The sequence below is a fragment of the Emericellopsis cladophorae genome (genome assembly GCF_022114955.1).
Source record: "Emericellopsis cladophorae strain MUM 19.33 chromosome Unknown NODE_21_length_315015_cov_118_186755, whole genome shotgun sequence".
NCBI lineage: Eukaryota > Fungi > Ascomycota > Sordariomycetes > Hypocreales > Bionectriaceae > Emericellopsis > Emericellopsis cladophorae.
In genome coordinates this window covers 157,862-178,665 of record NW_026250946.1, presented here as the reverse complement: position 1 = coordinate 178,665, position 20,804 = coordinate 157,862, and the positions used below count along the sequence as shown (strand labels likewise).

General features: G+C 55.5%; 5 protein-coding genes across 5 annotated transcripts; 3 read left to right on the top strand and 2 right to left on the bottom strand.

The window, feature by feature from the left end:
• Positions 1–436: 436 nt before the first annotated feature.
• Positions 437–2,838, top strand: J7T54_001460 (Sporulation protein kinase-like protein; the record flags this gene model as incomplete). Its single annotated transcript, XM_051506340.1, has 2 exons — positions 437–604; positions 670–2,838. The coding sequence occupies 2 exons, from the start codon at positions 437–439 to the stop codon at positions 2,836–2,838; spliced, it is 2,337 nt and encodes a 778-aa protein (XP_051362354.1).
• Positions 2,839–4,759: 1,921 nt separating this feature from the next.
• J7T54_001459 (Heat shock 70 kDa protein 12A-like protein) lies at positions 4,760–9,855 on the top strand (the record flags this gene model as incomplete). The annotated part of the gene is made up of 6 exons (XM_051506339.1): positions 4,760–5,586; positions 5,643–5,894; positions 5,949–6,477; positions 6,527–6,828; positions 7,553–8,463; positions 8,966–9,855. 6 exons carry the CDS (start codon positions 4,760–4,762, stop codon positions 9,853–9,855), a joined length of 3,711 nt encoding a protein of 1,236 aa, XP_051362353.1.
• Positions 9,856–10,443: 588 nt separating this feature from the next.
• Positions 10,444–13,325, bottom strand: J7T54_001458 (Bromodomain-containing factor-like protein; the record flags this gene model as incomplete). Its single annotated transcript, XM_051506338.1, has 3 exons — positions 10,444–10,824; positions 10,881–13,164; positions 13,237–13,325. 3 exons carry the CDS (start codon positions 13,323–13,325, stop codon positions 10,444–10,446), a joined length of 2,754 nt encoding a protein of 917 aa, XP_051362352.1.
• Positions 13,326–15,082: 1,757 nt separating this feature from the next.
• Positions 15,083–16,288, top strand: J7T54_001457 (U3 small nucleolar RNA-associated protein 5; the record flags this gene model as incomplete). The annotated part of the gene is made up of 1 exon (XM_051506337.1): positions 15,083–16,288. The coding sequence occupies one exon, from the start codon at positions 15,083–15,085 to the stop codon at positions 16,286–16,288; it is 1,206 nt and encodes a 401-aa protein (XP_051362351.1).
• Positions 16,289–16,695: 407 nt separating this feature from the next.
• Positions 16,696–18,507, bottom strand: J7T54_001456 (uncharacterized protein; the record flags this gene model as incomplete). Its single annotated transcript, XM_051506336.1, has 1 exon — positions 16,696–18,507. The coding sequence occupies one exon, from the start codon at positions 18,505–18,507 to the stop codon at positions 16,696–16,698; it is 1,812 nt and encodes a 603-aa protein (XP_051362350.1).
• Between the last annotated feature and the right edge of the window lie 2,297 nt (positions 18,508–20,804).

The window sequence follows — 20,804 nt, the reverse complement described above, 5'->3', positions numbered from 1 at the left end:
CAAGCCCACCGCCCACTCACCTCCAGTCATTCATTCCTTCATTATCCCCCATCCTGAAAATACACTGGATACACTTACACACGACACATCCATCCCGACCTGAACGCTTGCTGTCATTATTATCTTGAATCACAGAGCGCCTGACCTATCAACTACCTACTCAGCGAACTCTGCTAGGATTTGGATTGTCCCGCCTGGTGTAGAAGCACCTACCCGAATACGCGCACACTGTTCGACCTGGATGCTCCGTTAACACATTCTCGCGCTCTTCTGAAGAGCATCGCCCTGCTATACAATCTACGCTGATTGTGGGTTTTCTACTCGCGGTCGCGCTTTGTCTCGATTCGCTCCACCGAGTTTGACTGCTGGCTCAATCCCTCGGGCACTGGACTGTAACACAAAACCCGACGCGTCTCTATCAGCACAAGACTCCACAATGACAGTCGCCGGCGACTCATCAAACCGTGGGTCATCCCACGGTAACAATATCGCACTCGAGGACCGGTTCGAAGTCCTCAAGGAGATTGGCGACGGTAGCTTTGGTAGTGTCGTTTTGGCGCGAGTTCGAACCGCGGGAGCGAATGTCGCCCGCCGCGGCACAGTGGTGAGTGCCTTGAGTTTAATTCCCGACGACTTCCATGCTTGGTCGATCCTAACGCTTTTATCTAGGTTGCTATCAAATCCATGAAAAAGACATTCGGCTCATTTTCGCAATGCCTAGAGCTTCGCGAAGTCGTCTTCTTGCGGACGCTTCCCGCGAACCCGCACCTCGTACCAGCTCTTGACATCTTTCTCGACCCGTACACGAAAAAGCTCCATATCGCCATGGAGTACATGGAAGGCAACCTCTATCAACTGATGAAGGCCCGCGACCACAAGTGCTTGGACAACGCCAGCGTCAAGAGCATTCTCTTCCAGATCATGCAAGGGTTGGAGCACATCCACGCCCACCACTTTTTCCACCGCGACATCAAACCCGAAAACATCCTCGTCTCGACCTCAGCGCACAACGAACCATCGACTGCTTTCCGACGCTACTCTGCCCTCGTCACACCACCATCCACACCGCCGACATATACAGTCAAACTTGCCGATTTCGGTCTGGCCCGCGAAACTCATTCAAAGCTTCCTTACACAACTTACGTATCAACCCGATGGTATCGTGCTCCCGAAGTGCTCCTCCGAGCGGGAGAGTATTCCGCGCCTGTCGACATTTGGGCTGTTGGCGCCATGGCAGTCGAGGTTGCAACGCTGAAGCCACTGTTCCCTGGCGGTAACGAAGTTGACCAGGTCTGGAGGGTCTGCGAGATAATGGGCAGCCCCGGCAACTGGTACAGCAAGTCCGGCAGTCGAGTTGGCGGTGGTGACTGGCGTGAAGGCACAAGGTTGGCGGGCAAGCTGGGCTTCTCGTTCCCAAAGATGGCACCCCATTCAATGGAGACTATTCTGCAAGCTCCTCAATGGCCGCGCGAGCTGGCACACTTTGTCACCTGGTGCTTGCTCTGGGACCCCAAGAATCGTCCCACCTCGACACAGGCTCTCGCCCACGAATACTTTGCCGATGCTGTGGACCCGCTGAGGCCCAAGTCGTCCGCCTCGCGTGTTCTCGGCCGCAAGCAGTCTGACCTTGTTTCCCGTGGCTCTACTCCTACCCCGGTTGTCCCATCATCGAAACCTTCCTGGTTCCGCAAGTCCCTCATTGGGAGGTCCGAGCAACCCGAGCTTGTCGCCAACCAAGCCCATTCGAAAGAGAGCGCAGCAGTTCGCCCTGCAGCTCTCCAATCGACTACACAGACCGAGATCTCAGCCGGTATCCAGCGTACTGGAGCCGGTAAACGGAGCACATGGACGAACGGGGTATCCAATATGGCTCCGATGCCAATTCTGCCGTCCATCCGCCCCATTTCGCCCCTTTCAGCTGAAGTAAACGCCCGCGCCAACCTCCGCGCAGCTGAAGCAGCTGCTGGCCAGGAGAAGTCGAAAAAGATCGGCCGTCAGCTTTCAGTGAACTCTAGCACCAATCATTACGCTGAGATTCATCGCCAACAAGCCGAGCGTGCCTTGAACGGCAATTCTGGCCTTGCGTCGCCCCCAAGCGGACAGAAGGAAGGATTCTTTTCCCACCTTCGCAAGCGAGCCCGGCGGCTTTCGGGTCGTCATCAGACCCCATCTTCGCCTCAGTACGAGGATGTTGAGGCTGTGGCTGGCTGTGCGCCCTGGGCTGGCAGCAACCGGTCCTCAATCACATTGGAACAGCAGGGGGCCATGTACGAGTCCTTGGACAAGAAGCTACGCAATGTGCAGAACAACCTCGATACACAGCAGGCGCAGACTTCTGTCCCCCCGATGCACCAGGCAGGACCTAGTGGCGGGCTCAAGCGTCACCATTCACTGCCCCAGCAACAGCACCGCTCTGTCGACAACCTTCTGGGTGCTGCCCGCAATGGAGGACCCATTTCAAGCCGGACACGACGAGCACAGGCTGCTCAAGGCGTTCAGCAGTACGAGGCCCCGGCGGAGGAAGACGAGTTGCTCGATGAGGTCCTGACCTCCACGCACACTGCCATGAAGCACATGAACAGCGGCGAGAACAGCCAGCCTCTTCGGCAGTCCGCCAGTAACTTGGGGCTCAGCAACCCATATCCTACGCCATCGCCGTCCGCCGGCGGAACTCAAATTCTATTTGCAGACGGCAACGAGGCGCTACGACCAAAACCTCTAGATCTCGGCAAGAAGCCCGCCGCTGGCCAGAGCAAGTGGCCGACACCGCCTTACGAGGAGAGCGAGTGGGCAGCCTCTGCCTCGGCCAGCATCTGGGCTGCTGGGAGCCGGTTCTAGGTCTGTATCACAGTGTGGACGCGCCACGGTGCGCTCCAAGTTGTACATTTCTTGCATGATCACGGTGTTTTGGTGTTTTGTCTTTCACATGGTCACGCACGTCACTCTTTCACCTTTCACGCGGACGACAAACAGTCACTCGACGATTGTTTCGCCCGCCATTTCTACTACCCCCTCTATGCGTTCGATTCAGCGCCCATCAGATACATTCAAAATACCCGGCAAGGCTCACGAAGCGGAGCTTTTGTGCCCTGTTATATCTTTTGTCCATTTCCCCCCAACTCGTGGTTCATCAGGCCTCAGCGAGCAATACCCTTTTGATAGACCGGGAAAAGTGAGCGTTCTTGACCTCCTCCCATTCGCACGGCCAGCTTTGGCGTTTTACCAGCAACAAAGATTTCCTATGTCAGACGGTGGTCCATCGGAATTTGGATACGGGAGTCCAAAGTGGCACATATGTTTCTTCCAATCTTTACGGCATTTATATACTACACTACACCAACCCCCTTGCAGGAAGTGGACGAGAGGGCGGTTCGGAACTATATTTGTAATTGGGGTCGCTTTAACTGTCCATCAGCGATTTGAGAGAGGAGCAGGGAGGTGGCCCTTGACGAGGAGAGGAGCTTGAATACATGCGACCCAGCCGTCGTCATACCTCGTCCAATTCTTTTTTCCAATCCGTGCTTGATGTCATTGCCTGGACAGACCGATAGGATGCGTAAGCTATCCGAAGGTACTTTTACGATAGCAAGGCCACAGGGCTGATCGCCAAGTCTGTACCATTCAGAGTGGCAGAATCTTGCTTAGGCACCCGTCAACACACGTACTTGGCTACCAGCCCATTCGCGCACGCATTGTCAGACGTGCATTAGTGACCGTAGTTGGAGACGGAAAAGGGCAGACAGCAGACACAAACGGGCCAGGGACATGGACGTGGAGTGGTTGTTAGGTACCTTATTGTATCGATAGAAGTCGGAGTCTGACGGACACCCCGCATGCTTGCATTCTCACCAACCGCCAGCGACTTCAACCTCGCCTGCCCCTCGCCCGCTTCAGTCGGACTTGGACGCTGTCAGATACTTCGATCCTTGCCCTGCATGCGCCTTTTCAGATAGGTCAATTTTCACTGCAACCGATTCTTCCTTCCCATTGTTCCGACTCCCCGAGTCCCGACTAATCATCGGTTCCTTCAAGCGCGGCTCTTCTCAGACGCCAGGCGCATCGTGAATTTGGAAGCGTTTCATTGCCCAACACCCGCCGTCCAGTCAATCAATACGCATCGTCAAACCTCAAAGCTGGAATCGAGAACGCGAGCTCAGCCCTAGGACGCTTGCGACGCAGTGCCAACCAAGGCTGCGTGCTCAAAACCTCAAAGGTGTAAAGCATCGTCAAGGGCAGCCTAGGCCCCAAGACGCGTCCAGTTCCAGAGGTCCTTCCGAGTCGCACGCCAGGCCTTTGGTCGATCACGACGCACCCACTACGTACAGCACAGAGAATAGTTCGGAACCCCTTTCGTGGACCCTGCCAGACGACCATTTGCGGACGTCAAATCTTTACGACTGGTGCGCGAACAACTCCAGGCAAGTCAACAGCGCCGAGGCGCGCGCCCAGTCTTCACATGCGGGCGACTCCATTCAGTTCATGACGGGTGAAATTGCCGGCCTCGCCGACGTCTTCGCAACTAGACTGACCTCACGCAAGGAATCGTCTCTTGAGTATCCGATTGCTGGTAGCACTGAAGAGGATTCAACATTGTGCCCACGTGTCTTGGGAATAGGCTTTCTGAAATCTGGGGATCAGCATTCAGCGGCGACAACCCCGCAGGACATCAGCACTGCAACGCAACGACATTGATAATTGCGTGAATCGACCGCATTCGTATTCCTCACGCCAGAAAGAGACAACGCTTCGCCCTTTCAAAATGAGCCTGCATCTCCCTTTGAGGCCGGTGACCTCCAACACGAGTAACAACGTTGGCTCGCCGACTCCGAGCAGAAGGAACCAGGAAAGCCGGAATTATTTCCAAAGCTACACGCCGCCAAGCTCGACGGAAGCAATCAATGGGCCGGTCAGAGAACCAACACGGGAGTTACCGCCGGTAAGCGACCGGCTCATTGTTGGTGTCGATTTCGGGACCACGTTCTCAGGCGTCGCTGCCGTGTACACGTCGACACCCGACGATGTTGAGATTATCAAGACTTGGCCTGGTGGCAATGGGATCACCTCGGACAAGGTGCCGACCGAGATTGCCTACAGCTACCCACCAGATGCACTGGAAGATGCGGACCCCACGGTGAAATGGGGGTTTCAGTTCAAGCCAGAGGAGTCACGCCTGCGCTGCATCAAGCTCTTCCTGGACCGCTCACAGAAGCTGCCGTTCTACGTGAGCCCGCAGGATACGGCCTCTCAGCTCAAGCGCTTCAACAAGAACGTCGTCGATGCGGTCAGTGACTACCTGACCCAAATCTACAAGCACACCATGGACACATTGACTCGACGATACGGAGAGTCATTCATGGCATCGACGCGCGTCGAGTTTGTCTTGACCTGCCCAGCTGTCTGGAGCGACGCTGCGAAGAATACTACACTGCAGGCGGCAGAAAGGGCGGGGATGGGTAGCCGGTCTGATCTCCAGATGATCAGCGAGCCCGAAGCCGCAGCAGTGTATACCTTGAAAGCGATACAGCCGAACCACTTGAACGTCGGGGACAACTTTATCGTCTGCGATGCAGGTGGCGGAACCGTCGAGTAAGCCGGCACTGTGAGCCAATTTCCCTGGCGAGCATTTGCTAACGTGCGAACAGCCTGATCGCCTACAAGATCATTTCACTAAAACCTCTGAGGGTGGAGGAGTCCGCCGTCGGTACTGGCGGACTATGTGGTAGCGCATTTCTCAATTACAGATTTGAAGAGCACGTCCGACACCGCCTTGGGAAGACTAGATTCGACGACATGAAGAAAAAGAAGGGAAAGACATGGCAGATGGGCCTGCGATATTTCGAGGAGTTTGTGAAACGTAATTTCAACGAGGATGAGCATCAGGAGGTCAACATTCCGTACGTGTGCTTCGCGGTAGATCTGCGTCTGCGAGACTAACTGACCGCGCATAGATTTCCTGGTCTGGCCGATGATGAAGAGGCGGGTCTCGACTCTGGGTTCCTGGTGATGACTGCGCCGCAGATCAAAGACATATTCGAACCGGTGGTGAAAGAGGTCACGGATCTGGTTCAAGGTCAAGTCGAGGGCCTGCGCGCCAAGGGCGGCATTGTCTCCGGTATCGTCCTCGTGGGTGGTTTTGGGCAGAGCGACTACTTGTACCGACGACTGAAGAGCCACTTCAACAGCGCGGCGCCGCCGCCGTACAGTGAGCGACCGACGCACGCCAACGTCAACTCCTTGCAGGAGGCCTCGTCGATAGAGGTCATGCAGCCAGTCTACGCATGGACGGCCGTGGTACGGGGTGCGGTCCTGCGGGGGCTAGAGGGCAACATGGTCATTTCGAGAAAGTCAAGGATGCATTATGGGACGTCCTATGCGACAGTATATGACGAGGACCGGCATTCCGTGACAGACAGATATTGGTCGCCGCTCTGGGAGCGGTGGATGGTATCGGATCGGATGCAGTGGCACATTGCCAAGGTCAGTATTCTGCCTAGCCACGGTGTCTACGCGAGGCTAACTTGTCTAGGGGGAATCATTATCGCCTCTCGCGCCCATTGCATTCCACTACACACGCAACTTCAGACCTGGGCAGTCCCTCATTGTGACGGACGATCTGATTGCCTGCGATGCTGAGGAGCCACCGGCGGCGTACACGCGCGACCTGATCCACGTCTGCACACTGACGACAGATCTCAACGCCGTGCCGAGGAGTCTATTCACCCGCCTGACTACGACCAGAGGCGTGGAATTTGACAACCTGGACTTTACGCTGGAGATGATTGTCGACAGCGCCGGGCTGGGTTTCGAGCTCAAGGTGGACGGCGTGAGGTATGGAAGGGTGGAAGCCGATTTCCACTGAGAAGAAGCTTGGATGGCGTTGTTGAAGAGGGTAATCTTGGAAGGCGTTAGTTAAAGGGGTGAAGATTCTGATAGAGTTTCGTATTTTTTTGTATTCACTGTTTGCTAAACTCGGATAGTGACGAAAGAACCTGCCTACTTTACTGATAACTCGTGTCAGTCCCTTGATCTGACTACCCTGCAACTGGTACGTCATGGTGGGGGAGGGGACGTTAGGGCGGGATCGACGCCTTTCTGAAGCAAATCTACCTGGTAGATCCAGTTCTCAACTTTCAGTTACAGCAAGCCAACCTTTCCTAGGCTAGTCGCTCTTTCCCTGCACCAACCTCACCTTCCTCATGGAGGGCATTAAAGCATTGGTTGATTGGGCCACTGATCACGGTGCGACTTTGCATCCCTCCGTCGAGGTTTATGATGATCCAACAACCGGATTCTCGTTCCGCGTCAAGCCCTCTAGTGAAAATCCCTTGCCAGCTTGGGACCAAGTTGTCAGCTTGCCGACGAGACTCTCGCTATCATACCTGGATGTGCTTCACGCGGCCAGCACGAACCCCATATTCCCAGCTGAATTCGTCTCCCAAACGCCACCTCATGTCACTGGCAGATTCTTTTTCGCCAAACAGTATCTGTTAGGCAGGGATTCATTCTGGTGGCCCTACATTCAGGCGCTACCGCAGCCCGCTAATGAGGACAGTTGGTGCCTCCCGCCGTTCTGGCCCACTGACGATGCTGAACTGTTGGAGGGCACGAATGTCGAGATTGGGTTGGAGAAGATCAGGGCAGATGTTCGCAAAGAACACACAGCCGCAGCTGATCTCCTCAAGCAGCATGGCGACGAAAAAGACAGGGAGATCAGTATGAAGCTCTACCAGTGGGCATACTGCATTTTCTCAAGCAGGAGTTTCAAGCCAAGCCTCGTGCTAGCAGAGGAAGAGCAGACGCGACTCCCAGACGGCATCGGTATCAACGACTTCTCGGTCTTATTACCGTTGTTTGACATTGGCAACCACGACATGACGCTAGACGTGCGGTGGGAACTACAACAGAAGCCTTACAACACGTGCGAGCTCAGGGTTGGGCGCAGCTTCCAGCCAGGCCAGCAGGTCTTCAACAACTACAGCATGAAGACGAACGCTGAGCTCCTGCTCGGATATGGCTTCATGATCCCGCCCACCGAGGAGCTGCATAACGATTACACGCACGTTCGAAAGCGAACGAGCTCACAGAGTGCTTCAGAGGAGTACTACATCTCAAGGCGCCCAATGGCCCATCCCAGCTCACTTCTTGGTCGATACCGACAAGAACTGACTGTGGAGCTACCAGACGAAAAGGCCATCATTGGCACATTTCAGCATGTACAGCCAGATATGGTGTGGGACATTTTCTGCACCCTTTGCCAGCCAGAGGAAAGGTCTCAAATCATGCCGAGCGACGCACCAACCCTAGAAGAACAAGAAATGGCGAGGCGGAGACAATTCTTCAGCGGCGATATCGAACAGGGCTCCCAGGCGCATGCCTACTTGGAGCACACCATGGGTATCATCCAGCACAAGGTGATGCAAGAGCTGGAGAGATTGGAAGAGACGGAAGTAGAGCTTGTGGACGGTCAAGAGGGGGATTTGACCGGAAATCAACAACTGGCGTTGGAATATAGACGGCGTTGTCGGGCAGTGTTGGAAAATACCCTAGAAGCGATGGGCTTGGAGGAGGAGGGGGCAGCATAACTCACCATGGCTGACGTGAGCTAGGTGATAATGGATGCAAGATAAAACTGGGCCCGCCCAGAATTGATACTTGACTATGCATAGAGGCCAGCGAAGTGACTGGCAGTTCTCGAAATGTGAGATGCCTGATGGTAGTCTGTAGAGTGCTCCCAGGCAGCCCCCACTGGACTAGCGACCTCCCCACCACCCACCTCCTCATACAGGAGCAACTCACAACTTGAACTCTCACAAAGCACCACGCCTAACCAAATTTCTACATCATGAGTTCGAACAGATTCCTTGACTTGATCGACAAGGTTGATAAGTAAGTCGTTCGCTCTTCTCACCATGTGCTTGGCTGACTTTGTTCGCCTATCAAAGCGTCCCGTTGGATTTCTCCGCAGGGAACCATGAACCGTACTATGGCCTCTTTCTCTCGCCATCATACAAGCTTCCTCACGGGTACATCCATCCCGAGACTCTTAACAAGCTCACTCTGCCGCCTGCGTTCACCATCTCCGACGAGAACCGCACCGTAACCCTCGACGACCCCCTCGCTGGGGTCTCACCCACCCAGCACATCAACGCCGCCCTACAACAAGTCGTCGACTCTGCCATCGACTCTGACACATTCCCCATCCTCAACAAAACCCACAGCGAGCCCTTTCGCATCCTCGGTGCCAAAGGCGAAGATGATATTGTGCAGCTCGAGCGTTTCGCAGCGCCCCTATTCGGCATCGCCACCAGAGGCGCCCACATGACTTGTTACACGCGCCTCCCGGGCGGCGGTTTCAAGGCCTGGGTCGCCAAGCGCAGCAAGCACCTCTACGCCCACCCAGGAAAGCTCGACAGTACAGTCGCCGGTGGCGTCAAGGCCTCCGACTCCCCGACGAGCTGCATCCTCGCAGAGGCCATGGAGGAGGCATCCCTCCCCTCGTCACTGGTCCACCGGTCGGCCCGGGCGACGGGGGTGCTCACGCTCGCCAACAGGAATCCCAAGAGTGGTCTGTTTCACAGCGAGATCCTGTACGTGTACGACATGGAACTGTCGGCGGACGTGGTCCCGAGACCGGGTGATGACGAGGTGGAGGGGTTTGTGCTCATGGATGTGGAGGAGATGAAGCAGCGCATGTTTGATGGAGAGTTCAAGCCGAACGTGTGTCCTATCATGGTCGACTTTCTGATCAGGCATGGCCATATCACAGCGGACACGGAAGGGGAGGGCATGTATGTCGAGATATGTCAACGCCTGAGGAGGAAGCTGCCCGTGCCGATACGCGCAGGGGCTTCATGATGCCCGCGGACGGTGAGAGTTTCAATGTACAATATCGGGCAGGAGACGATCATGTTCGCCAGTCGGACTGGCGGCTTTCGGAGTAGTATTATTACACACGAGACGACGGTTACTTCCATCAGTCGAGTCGCCCGGCTCGTGCTTTCGGTATCATCCTCCCATCAGTCTCCCCGCAGCTAACGTACAGTCAGTCACCCTCTCCTTCTTCCTCCCTTCCGATCCCGAAATGGTCCCTTCTCCCTGAAATTGATCGACTTTTTCCCCCATTCAGGAGAGCAAAAACGCTCCGCATAACGCCGACGTCATCAGTTATAGCATAGCAAGTTCCGTTTCCCGGGTTGCCTTTCTTCGTCGAATCGACCCGTCTCACTCTGCAAGCAGACGGAGGTATTGTCGATGTAGCCGTTGTCAACCTCCACCCAAGGTGTATGTGTCTCTGCCCAGGGCAGTCAATCACCCATGGAAACCCCCTTGATCCAAAGAATGTTCTAGTCCTGAACGTAACAAAGGCAGAAATCCTGCCGTCAAACACACGCAGCCTCCCACTTCTGCATGAGCCGCGTGTCACCACCGACGCGGGCTGGTGCTTCACTCCTCTTCAGAGGAGTCATCGCTGGACTCGTCTTGATCCATCGCCATGTGGTCGTTGAGGGAGTTTTGAGCGCGAGCCAATTCCGCCGCGTCGCCTCCTTCCTTGTACAGGGCCTCGACCTTGCGCAAGTCCGCAATACGTCGCTCTTGCTCAGAAGCTGTCATGGGCTTGTTCTTCTTGGGTTTCGGGGCTCCCTTGGCCGATCCAGTTGACGCCGCTGCAACCGCCGGGCGAGCAGCCTCTGGCGACGAGGGTGGGTGATGAACTGGATCTTTGCCGAAACCGGGCAGAACTCGCTTGCACAACTCCCAAAGTTTCAACAATGCTTCGGTGCTGAGCTGGTCAATGTCCAGCTCAAGCTCACCATCTTCGCTCTCCTGTTGTCTCAATTAGCATCAGTGCAATGATGGAGTAAGGTACGGTCAATTCTTACCATCTGACCAGTGTCGCGTTTGATGATGTCGATAGCTTTGTCAAGGTGTGAGCCCTCAAGGTCGTTAATAGCGTTGGCGATGCTGTCCTTGTCGGCTGCTGATAGGTTCTTCTTCTTCTTAGGATTGGCCCCGGAGGCCTTCTTAGTGGCAGCCGGGCCTCCCGACTTGCGAGACGCGGCACCTCCCGCACCCTTCCCCTTAGGTGCTTTGGCCTTCTTGGCCTTGCCGCTGCCGCCCTTCTGCTTAGCCTCATTCAGCTTGCGCTTGGCTTCCAACAGCGCTTGCTGCACCATGGTGACCACCTGGCCCTGAACAGCAATCATGGTTTGGTTGGGGTCGTCAGCTTGGAAGAGGTTGGCTTGCTTGGCCATCTCCTCCCGCAGCCGGGCGTCAAGATCCTTGATCTCCCTGGTGATGCTCGCGACGGCGCCAGAGTCTTCGACACCAGCATCGTCATCTTCATCTTCGTCCTCCTCGTCACTAGCGGCGGAGTTGGAAGGTGGAGGAGCGGCAGCCTTTGCCTGCTTGGCCATCCAGGCATCCTTGTTCTTCATCTGCGCAGTGTAGATATCCTCCAGCTGCTTGGCGAGAGCCGAAACACTGCCTGGAACTGGCGGGCCATTGAACTTGTAGCAGTTGCTGAAGACCAAGCGGACGTTCTTGTCGAACTCCTTAGTATTGTGAATTTCGCCCTCGTGAATCATACGCTGGATTTTCCCCAAATCCATGGGGTGCGTAATGATGGAATAGTAGTGCGGAATGCCAAGCCCCTCGGCATCCACAGGCTCCATGAACCACTGATTCAGGGTGTGATACTTGGGGCTCATGAGTTCCGACAGCACTTCGTCGCTGAACTGCAGCTCAGGCTTCAACTTGCGGCGTGACTGCTTGGAGCCGTAGTCGATTTCCTTGGGCTTTGGTGGGCGAACGGTACGTTTTGGGCGGTCTGCATCAATGTTGGAAGACGCCCTTCGTGGGGGGACGGCGGTGGCGACGTGCTTGGGCGTGTCAGCCGTCTTCGCCTGAGCGTCGGCGATGCCATCGGCTTCATCCTTCGTCAGGGAGCTGCGCGATTCTCTCATCCGGTTCGCTTTCGGAGCTGATTTCGACTTTTGAGGTTCTTCGTCGGGAATCATCATCATGTCATCCCACACTGATTGAATGGCACCCTTCGCAGCGACGGTCATGTAGTGATCAGGGCCGTTGAAGGCGCGCGAGTTCTCAAGCAGAAGCTGGAGGGAATTGCGAACTTCAGCAAATGTCGTGCACTGGCCGTCGCGCAGGCTGCGGTCAATCTCTGAAAGATCCATAGGCTTCTCAACAAGGGCCAAGTACTTGCTCCAAAGCCCAGGCCAAAGGCGCTCAACCGAATCGCGAAAGTTATTACCATTCTTCGTTTTCTTGACACGCGCCAGAGACTTGCGCACACCCCTCAGCTGATGGGACTCGAGCTTCCTGGACAGCCAAGCTTTGTCATTCCAATGTGGCAGAGTCGCCAATGGAAGGTCGAGTCCGTCGCTGGGTCGTATCGCAACCGGGCCGGCATCAGTTTGCGCAGGGGCAGGCGTGGTTGTGGCCGGTGTTGCGGATGCAGGTGCCTCTGCGCCCGCCTCGTCTTCTTTCGGCTCAGTCTTTGCTCGTTTCGACGCGGGCTCCTCTGTGTGGTCCTCTTCGCGCTCACGCGCCACCTTGACAGCAGGCGGTGCGTCCGACATGGACACCTCAACAGAGGGCTGGACAGGGGATGATTCGGCCTCGTGCGCATCGATGTTGAGTTGCGAGACACTGACCGATTGGAGATCAGACTCAGCCTTGGTCAGTCCTGCGTGCGTATCATTCGAGGAAGCAGGCGTTTCAATGGGAACGTTAGACTCGGCAGTTTTCGGGGCATCGTCAGCTTTTGGGGCTTCGGCAGTAGTGCTATCCGTCTCTTTCACATTGGCATCCGCGACATCCTCCGATTTGACCTCTGATTTGTCTTCAACGGCCGCTGGGGAATCGGCGGCAGCGCTATCGTTTGTACCATTGTCCTTTGTGTCTTCCATCTCGACATCCTTGGGACTGTCGGTATTGGTGGGCGCGGGAGTCTCTTTGGGTTGGTCCGGGGCGCCCTCGCTGCGCTCCATCACAGTATCCTTATCGCCCGACTGCTGGTTTTCGTCCAGCGTTTCGCGCTTGCCGTTGACCTTCTCGTCGCCCTCACTTCCGTGACCATTAACAGCAGGAGGCGATGTGGTCTTCTTAAGCCCTGGAGTTGCGGCGAGCTCATCGTTGTGCGCCGAACTATAGCAGCGGATTAGAAGGCTTGCGATGGGCATACGCGACCGGCAAGCGGCTCAGGGAAAGATCACTCACCCGTTTAGCTCAGCCTTGGCATCCGTCGACGAGACCTCGGGCTGCGCGCCAGCCACGGCGGGCGGCGAGTCAGGGCTCGCAGATGTCATTGTGTTCTTAGCAAAGATGACGACTCAGTCGTGAAGTATTGGAGTGTGGGTGGGATGAAAAACCGATCAGCGCGACATGGGTCGGGGTAGGCGGGGGTACACGGTGAGGCCGAGGTGAAGTGATCCACAAGACTTGCGACAGAAGGCCGCCTGGTCGCGATGATATCCGTGTCGAGTGTAGGAGAACCCCCGAAATGCTGTTGATATCGACAATCGCCTGTGCGCGGTCTTCCGTGGGTTGCGACGGGTGGCTGGTGTGAATAGATTCGGTGGGTTGGTATGCGCGTTAGCTTCGCGACATGCGCCTGGGGAAGTGACGCAACAAATGCGCAAGCGCGTGTGAGGTCGATCCAGACAGCGAATGCGCTCGTTTCGGTCAGCTAAATAAAATGGTAGACTATAACGGATTGTGAGTAAGTGGAAGTTGGTAAGGGAAGGCCGAATGACGCCAGGGAATGCGCGGGTATTGGTGGAAGATGCACTGGATCGCCAGAAATTGTTGTTTGGTTGCTCTGCTGGAGCGCAGATGAAAGCCTTCGGAAAAACTCGTCGGCAAAAAGGTACTTACAATTCAGTAGTGCACGCAGTGCGGGTGTAAGTCGCGTGGTCTGTGCGGTCGGAAGCGCGTTGCGAGTGGAGGGTCCGTCACGGCGATGAGAAAAAACGCGAAATCGGTTCTTCCAATTAGGACATGCGAGGCGCGTGAGTATTTATGGGAGCAAGGGAGTGGCTGGGCGTGGGTATTTGGGGGGACCCGTTTGCCCGGTAACTCTCCTTGCTGCATACAACGGTTCCACTCCTACCTTATCGTGCCTTCCCAGCTCACGAACCTTAGCATGGTGCAACTGTGCTGCAAGAACGGCGAGGGCAAATGGTGCTACTCGATTCCAATGTTTGGCATCTTTCGTCAGAGCCCGTGAATCAACCCCAAGTCTGAGTTTTAACTTTCCGGCACAGGCAGTCAGGGCAGGTCAACAGAAGCACAAGTCACGTTCTATGGACTGCCCAATGCTCGCTGCACCCGGCCGAGGGGGCAGGGCAGTTCCACCATGACCACTGGACCCAGCTTTCGCGGTTGTGTCATGCTAGACTTATCGCAGCCGAGATGACGACCAAAGTTTGCTCTCGACTGTTGGGTTGGACTTCAGGTTGGAATTTCGTGCTGGGTGCTGGGAGCTGGGTGCTGGGTGTCGTCGGGCACGACCCCGGTGACAACTAAGGGCGGCCTATGACCAAGTTGCGCGATACTCGGAACCCGGGAAACTGTTTGACATGATGTCGCATCCAATTGTCCTGGATTCCCAAGACACAAAAATATTCGGGTGACTAGTGACCAAAGTACTGGGAGTGCATGATGCGATGATACCATGAGCACGCCTCGACCTAAGAAATCTGTGCTGTAACGTACGTAGTGTAGTAGGAAATTTCGGTAATGGGTCACGTGCCTATCTACATCTGGTCGCGCTGACCCCTGCTGCTTATGTCATCTTTTCTGCCGCAATCTGCAGTGGGGCACTCAGAAAAAAAGTTAGACCGCCCAGCCTGAACGTTCCAGCGCCTGTGGTCGAAAAAAGTTCGACTTTGGAGTCCATTGAAGCGCATCCCACGATCAAATAATTCCACACCAGCCATTGCCAAAAGCATTGGCCAGACGTTCTTTTCGAAGCTCACTGTCAAAGCCTTTACACTCGATTCCACATACTTACCAGAAACCATCCACCTAGCTCGATATCTTGTAGTTCTACCAAATCCACACAATGTCGACCAAGCGTAAAGCGCCCGGCAAGTTGGCGCCCCCGACAATCAAAGCAAGCGCCAAGAAGGGAGCCCGAAGCGCCATTGATGAGTCAAAAGCCACAGTGGGAGACACGGATCTCCTGCCGGCGTCGCAACAGGAGATGATAGAGATATCTTCCGACGCCGACAGCGATGACGACGAAGACATGTCCGATGCGGAGAGGGAGGATCAGCATAAGGCAGCACAGTCCAACGGGAAACTCGCAACGCCCAAAGTCAACGGCAACAAGTCAAATGAGCTGCCAAATCCAGATGCTGAGGAGCGCGACGAGTCAGAAGACGAAGAGGCGACATCCCCATCCTTTGGAGAGCTTCTTCGCAGCAACGCCGACGGGATCGACGTGACGGCCATGCTCAACGCAAACACGACAGGTGCCGCGGCAGCGCAACGTTCCCGCACAGCCATTACGCCCCCGAGTCACCAGTCCCTCACTACCGTCCTCACACAAGCGCTCCGAACAGACGACACCGACCTCCTCGAGTCGTGTCTTCACACCACCGATCTCACTACCATCCGCAACACCATTGAGAACATTGACAGCACCCTCGCTGGCACTCTTCTGACGAGGCTGGCGGCGCGGTTACATAGACGGCCGGGCCGGGCCGGCACGCTCATGACGTGGGTGCAATGGACACTGATTGCGCACGGCGGTGCACTGGCCTCGCAACCCAAGGTCATCAACGACCTCAGCGGTCTGCAGAAAGTGCTGGCAGAGCGCTCAAAGGGTCTGAACAGTCTGCTCGCATTGAAGGGCAAGCTGGATCTCCTCGAGGGCCAGATGAACATGCGACGGAAGATGCAGCGCACTGGGGCGATACGTGAGGACGACTCGGATGACGAGGACGAGAACGTCGTCTGGGTCGAGGGCGAGACGAGAGAGAAGGATGCCGCCAACGGTATTGCCTCCGGGAGGAAGGGTCTTGGGGAGGACGATGAGGAGGACGAGCCTGTGCTCAACGGCGTCACGGGCGACTCAAGCGATGAAGAGGATGACGAGATCGAGGAAGATGACGAGGACGAGGAGGGTGAGGAGTCGCTGGGTGAGGATGAGGTCGACCATGACGACGTGGACGAGTCCATGGGCGAGGATGAGGACAGTGACGTGGAGGCGGCGCCGCCTGCCAAGGTGCAGAAGGTCGGCAAGGCCCTTGGCAAAAGAAAGTGAAGAGAAGAGGATGTTTCATGCATGCATGCACTCACGTACATATATTGTATACACGGCGTTGCGGACTAGATCTGGATATGTAGTCATCAAGTCAAGGTTCTGGATTATGTGTCTTCACTGCCGTATGAAAGTTGGCAGCAACGTTAGGCATCTATGTTCGTGTCTCATAGAATGAAAGAAAGGCAAAAACTGAGCGCTCCTGTCTTTTTTCTTGCCGCGATAGATCCTCGCTGATGCCAAGTCTCTCCCGTCCCAGCTCTTCAGAATGTAAGACCGTCGGCCAAGCAGCAATGCGCCGTGCAGGTGAACGCCCACCGTGAAATAGATGCCAAAACGCAAACAAGGTCGGAAGCTCGCCGGCTGAAATGGAATGGTGTAAGCATGAGTGTATGATAATGATTAGCAGCTTAGAAGGCCCAACTGCCCCTCCTTTCCCGGACGCCCCACGCCAAGGGGTCGAGATTGTCCAGGTTGGGGTGCTGCCTTGCCCACTCGAGAACATAAGTCTTCAGAGCCCGCCACCTCGGGCATCTGTCCTCCTCCTTTGTATTGCCGATTTGGAGCTCCAACATGTGTCCCTTGGCGTTCTGCTGCTCGTCCCGAGAGCGCAGTTCGTCGATCGAGGTGTGGCTGACCTTGGCAAGCTCTTCGTCAAAGATACACGCTGTTGCCGGGTACCCGAGCGAGAGATAATTGAATACTTGCGTGATGAACTCGTCGTTGAACTCTTGCGTAATCTTCTCATTGCGCTCGGCATCGGCCTTCTCCCGGCGTAGTCGCTCGTCGACGCTATGCAAACCTTGGGCTTGGCCATTTTTGAGTCGATACTCAGAAGTGCTCGCCGTGTCAATGGAAGAACCAGCAGTCGAAAACAGTGATGCGGGCTCTTCGCTAATTGACCTTGAGTCGGCGTCGGCAGGCTCAGCCGGCGAGCCCGGAACGGCCGGAGTCGCGAGCATGCGCGGGCCCATTTGGGGCGCCGGTCTCGGCGCATCACGTCCAGAATTAAAGCAGTAGCCGTTCCATAGACCACCCTTTCCAGACGTATCTCGGTTTCCTGATGCATCGGGATCATGAAAGAAAGGATGATTGGGCTCCAATTTGGTGAGCTTTGGTGACGGGCACCTCCTGAACCGAATGTCCTTGCCCAGCATGGGTGGCGACTGGAGCTGGCTAGCTTTGGCGAGCTGCGCTGCATCAGGCTTGTATGCGAACTGGCCAAACGGTCGTCCAGCACTCTGCACAGGTTGTGCTGCGGGTTTGTTAAAGGCCGACTTGGGATACGGCAGCTCCGGAGCTTTGGTGATCACCGGTGGGGGCGCATCTCTCATCACGGCATCTTCATTCCTGGCACCCAGAGCTGCGTCGGCGGCGGCACGAGCCGCCGCAACCTCGCCCGAATCCCTCCTAGTCACCGGTGACGCCTTGCCACTCGTCGTCCACAATGCATCGGGCGGCATGGTGAACTCCATATTGTCGAGCTCGGCATCTGACACCATTCTGACATCCTTGTCGTCTGTGTCTACCACAGCTTCCTCATCACCACGGTCCAGCCCTTTTTGTTTATAATGATCCTGCATATGCTTGTGCCACCAGGTCATCCCGAGATTGGACGACTTGCGTCGCGTCCGGCTCGGGTGGTCCCTGGCTGGCTCCGAGATTGGCAGGCCTCCTTCCTCTGGCGATTCATCACTGCCAGAGCTCTCGCGATAGTAGAAATGAGCCACGCCACCTTCACGTGCACGGCTGTTGGGAAAGGCTGCCAGCGCAGCCTCCTGAATTTGCCGATCTGCTTCCTTGGCCGCGAGCTCGAGGAGATAGTTCTTAACGGCAGGGTCTTCTGTCTCGCGCCGTGTCGGAGGCATGGTCCACAGAGACGGGCCATCGCTGTTGATTGAGTCGAGCCTCCTCCGGCCCCTAGGCTTTGTCGCATTATAGATGTTCTTGGTATACGGTGTGATGTCGGTCTTGTCGGTAGGCTTGGTTGCTGGTCCCGCGTCTCCGACACGATACGCTCGACGTGATGTTTCGATAAGCTGGGGAGCGAACCGACGACGCTCGCCACCAAACTCGCGGGGGGGAGGGGTAGCCGAAACGGGTGAGGCCTCAGGAGTGAGCTCGGCGGTAGGGCCAACTCGTTGTGTCGCGCGGTTCGATTGGAATGTTGTCTCGATGGGCACAGGAGCGAATCGCCGCTTTGTCTCGCGAGGCTCCCCCATGATGAAAGATGGATGATCACGTTGACCGCCTCTCGTCAAGAACGTGGGAATGTCGATAGTATTTAGGACAAGGCACCTGTCAGCACGCAAGAGGCGTGGGAGGGGACCGAAAGGGGTTTCCTGCTTTCTCAGAGTGACGATGGTGCTGATCCTTACGACGAGCGATGGGCGGGGCAGGAAGCTGGGTGGGAGACGAATGCGTTGTGATAACGAAACGAACAACGACGAGAAAGCCAGTGAAGGGCGGTTGAGGTGGTGTCAAGGACAGAGGAACACAAGAAACATATCAAATGATGATTTGGCGAGTGTCGGCCATGGTTGAGGACGAACGAGGCGAGGAGGCGAGGTGCGTGCTCCTGACTGGACTTGCTTGCTTGCAATGTCCGTCCTGTCGACCGCCGACGGCGGCGCCGGTTTAGGGAGTCTGGACTTCACGATGCTTTTCTGACGGTTGGTGGGGCAGAATGTAGCGACTGTGCGTGGGGATCAGATAGCACTGTACTGCGTGGGCACGCTCGGCCACGACGACTGCCGACAGCGGCGTGGGATAAGAGGCGACGGGGATCTCGCACGGTGTGTACCTGACCCTCGCCGCAATGGGGTTGCTCAAATTTCATCGCCAATGGCAATGCTTGTTGCCCGCCTGTCTCCGTGATCTCCATCCATCCTGGAAGAGCCTGATCCCCGTTTTTCCCCCAGAGCCAAGAGCGCGACGAGCTAGACTCTCGACCTGCAGTTCAGAACCTGCAGCTTCGCCTGCACGCGTTGCTCGGACCTCGACCATGTGATGGCAAAAGACGGTAAAGCAGGCAATGTGACGGACCATGTGAGGCTAGAAATCTGCAAAGCCAGCCGCGAGAGTTAGCATGGCTCCTCCCCGGCGCCACGTTCGCAGGTATATGTACGGATACATACTCACCGACTCTTCAACAATCCGTAGCCAGCTGTGACTTGGGCGATTTCGCTCTGTTGATGGGCGGCTGTATTAGGCACAAGACTCGAATTTCTCTTTCCATGGACGGGAAAGCTACTTTGCTGCTCTGCGCCTAATGCCAGGTCCGAAATCGCACACCTGGCGCGGATACCGGATAGTGTCTGGGACCTGCCTTACTAGGAACCATGCAAGGGACCTTCAAGCGTCTGATCGATGGTAATGATCACATGTACTTGCGCTTCAACAAGAGTTGAGATCCACTTGTAATTTTAGAGTGATTGTCGAATGCTGCCACCGATAGTCATGGTACCAACAAGTGGCATGCTGCCAATGATTACTATTTGTATCCGTAGTTCAGGGGGACTGTAGCTGAACCCGCTGCTCGCAGCCACCAGACGACCAACCCCCACAAACTGACCACTGTAGTGCTACAGGTATGTACTAGACTTAGACTAGTCCATCTATTTGTATCTACGTGGTCGTCCTCATGGTCCTCGACTGCCATCGCCGTGTTCGAGGGAACTTTACTCACACGCAACCCGGTATTGAGAGTGTACCTTCGTAGTCCAGGAGGAAATCCCATTAAGGCTGGAAACCGCGGACAGGTGCCGAAGTGATCGATGCACACCGCCTGCCAGCTGTCTCCACGTCTCAACAAGAGATGCAGCTCCGAGACGAAGCTATCGTGAGATCACGCAGCGTGCGCTGGCACTGCTGCTGAAAACATCCCGTGACAGCTCTGCTCGCCGCTTGCGCAGCAGGCTACCCGACAGGCAGGCTTCAATGTCACTATTATCACCCGCGCAATTGAGGCAGGCCATGAAATGTTTATTGTTGAGTTAATCCATTGAATCGCATTCTTTAAATTCAGGTAGAGTGTTTTTACACACAGAGCAGCCGTTATTTCAGCCTGGGTTTGAGTACAGGTGTCGAAGCTGGGAGCATTTGCTTTTCCATGTTATCGTAACTGATTATTCAACACAACTACTAGACCTCTTACAAAAGTTATTTATAACCAAAACTTCCTTTGTGATAATCATGTATGGGTATTATTCACTAGTCAGCAACCGAAGAAGATGATTACGAGCCCAACTACGTAGCACTGTCCTCGGAAGTTCATTCTGGCTGTGTTTGTTCGAGATCGCTAATTGTAAACAGGAGTAGCCCACATTTTTGAGCTAAAAAAGGCTACCTGAAGCGTCCCTTAGCTCAACAGCGGCCGCTAGCACCTGTTGGAGTAAGTTGATTGGCTCTGCCAAACACTTGTGGTAATAAGGTCGCGAGGTCTGCATCGTTTCCGACCAACATGACAGGGCCGTATTGAGACACGGACCAATTGCGTATGGTACGTGGGAAAAAGGAC